Raw genomic sequence first — 711 nt, 5'->3', positions numbered from 1 at the left:
ATGTGAGTATGAGACTCTATGTATACATGTACGTATGTGATGTGCATATGTGTAGGTATGTACAGGGTCCGGAGTCAAATACTCCCCGGTTTACTGTTGGTCAAATACTCCCTGATTTGACATATGCAGGAGTCCGTGTGACTCCCTGAAAATTCTGCTATAGGCCTACTAACTAGTTCGTTCCAGAGCACGGCCTCGCGGAATTACCGTATTTTTTCAGCAAATGTCCAAAGAAAATTTGGCAGACGTGCAACCGCATGAATCTTCAAAATAAGCACATGCGTTATTGTTAATATCTTTAATTTTGAACTTCAGACTGCGTACTCACTCTTTTTGAGGGTAGGGAGTCCGTTGAACTCCCTTGTTCAAAAGTTAATTTCTACCCCTGCACACACATACGCCTCCACTGAAGGCATCCTGCACGGTGCTGCCGCCGCGTGGCTACCCGAGGAAACGTTCATGCGCGATACTTACATCTAGCTTTAGCTTTTCCAGCTCCTGCACAGTGCTGCCACCGCGTGGCTACCCGAGGAAACGTTCACGCCTGATACTTACATCTAGCTTTAGCTTCTCCAGCTCCTGCACGGTGCTGCCACCGCGTGGCTAACCGAGGAAACGTTCACGCCTGATACTTACATCTAGCTTTAGCTTCTCCAGCTCCTGCACGGTGCTGCCACCGCGTGGCTAACCGAGGAAACGTTCACGCCTGAT

At 48.8% G+C, this 711-nt stretch overlaps 1 protein-coding gene across 1 annotated transcript in view; it reads right to left on the bottom strand.

The window, feature by feature from the left end:
* LOC106818150 (E3 ubiquitin-protein ligase BRE1A-like) overlaps positions 1-711 on the bottom strand; it is a 37,155-nt gene that overhangs the window by 17,048 nt on the left and 19,396 nt on the right. Inside the window, 1 exon segment of the mRNA XM_014822875.1 lies at positions 556-603. Coding sequence (XP_014678361.1) covers positions 556-603 — 48 coding nt within the window.

This window comes from Priapulus caudatus, unplaced genomic scaffold, assembly GCF_000485595.1.
Source record: "Priapulus caudatus unplaced genomic scaffold, Priapulus_caudatus-5.0.1 Scaffold2055, whole genome shotgun sequence".
NCBI classification, from domain to species: Eukaryota; Metazoa; Priapulida; class Priapulimorpha; order Priapulimorphida; family Priapulidae; genus Priapulus; species Priapulus caudatus.
Note: the sequence above shows the minus strand (reverse complement) of the source record. Positions and strands in the feature narration are given on the sequence as shown.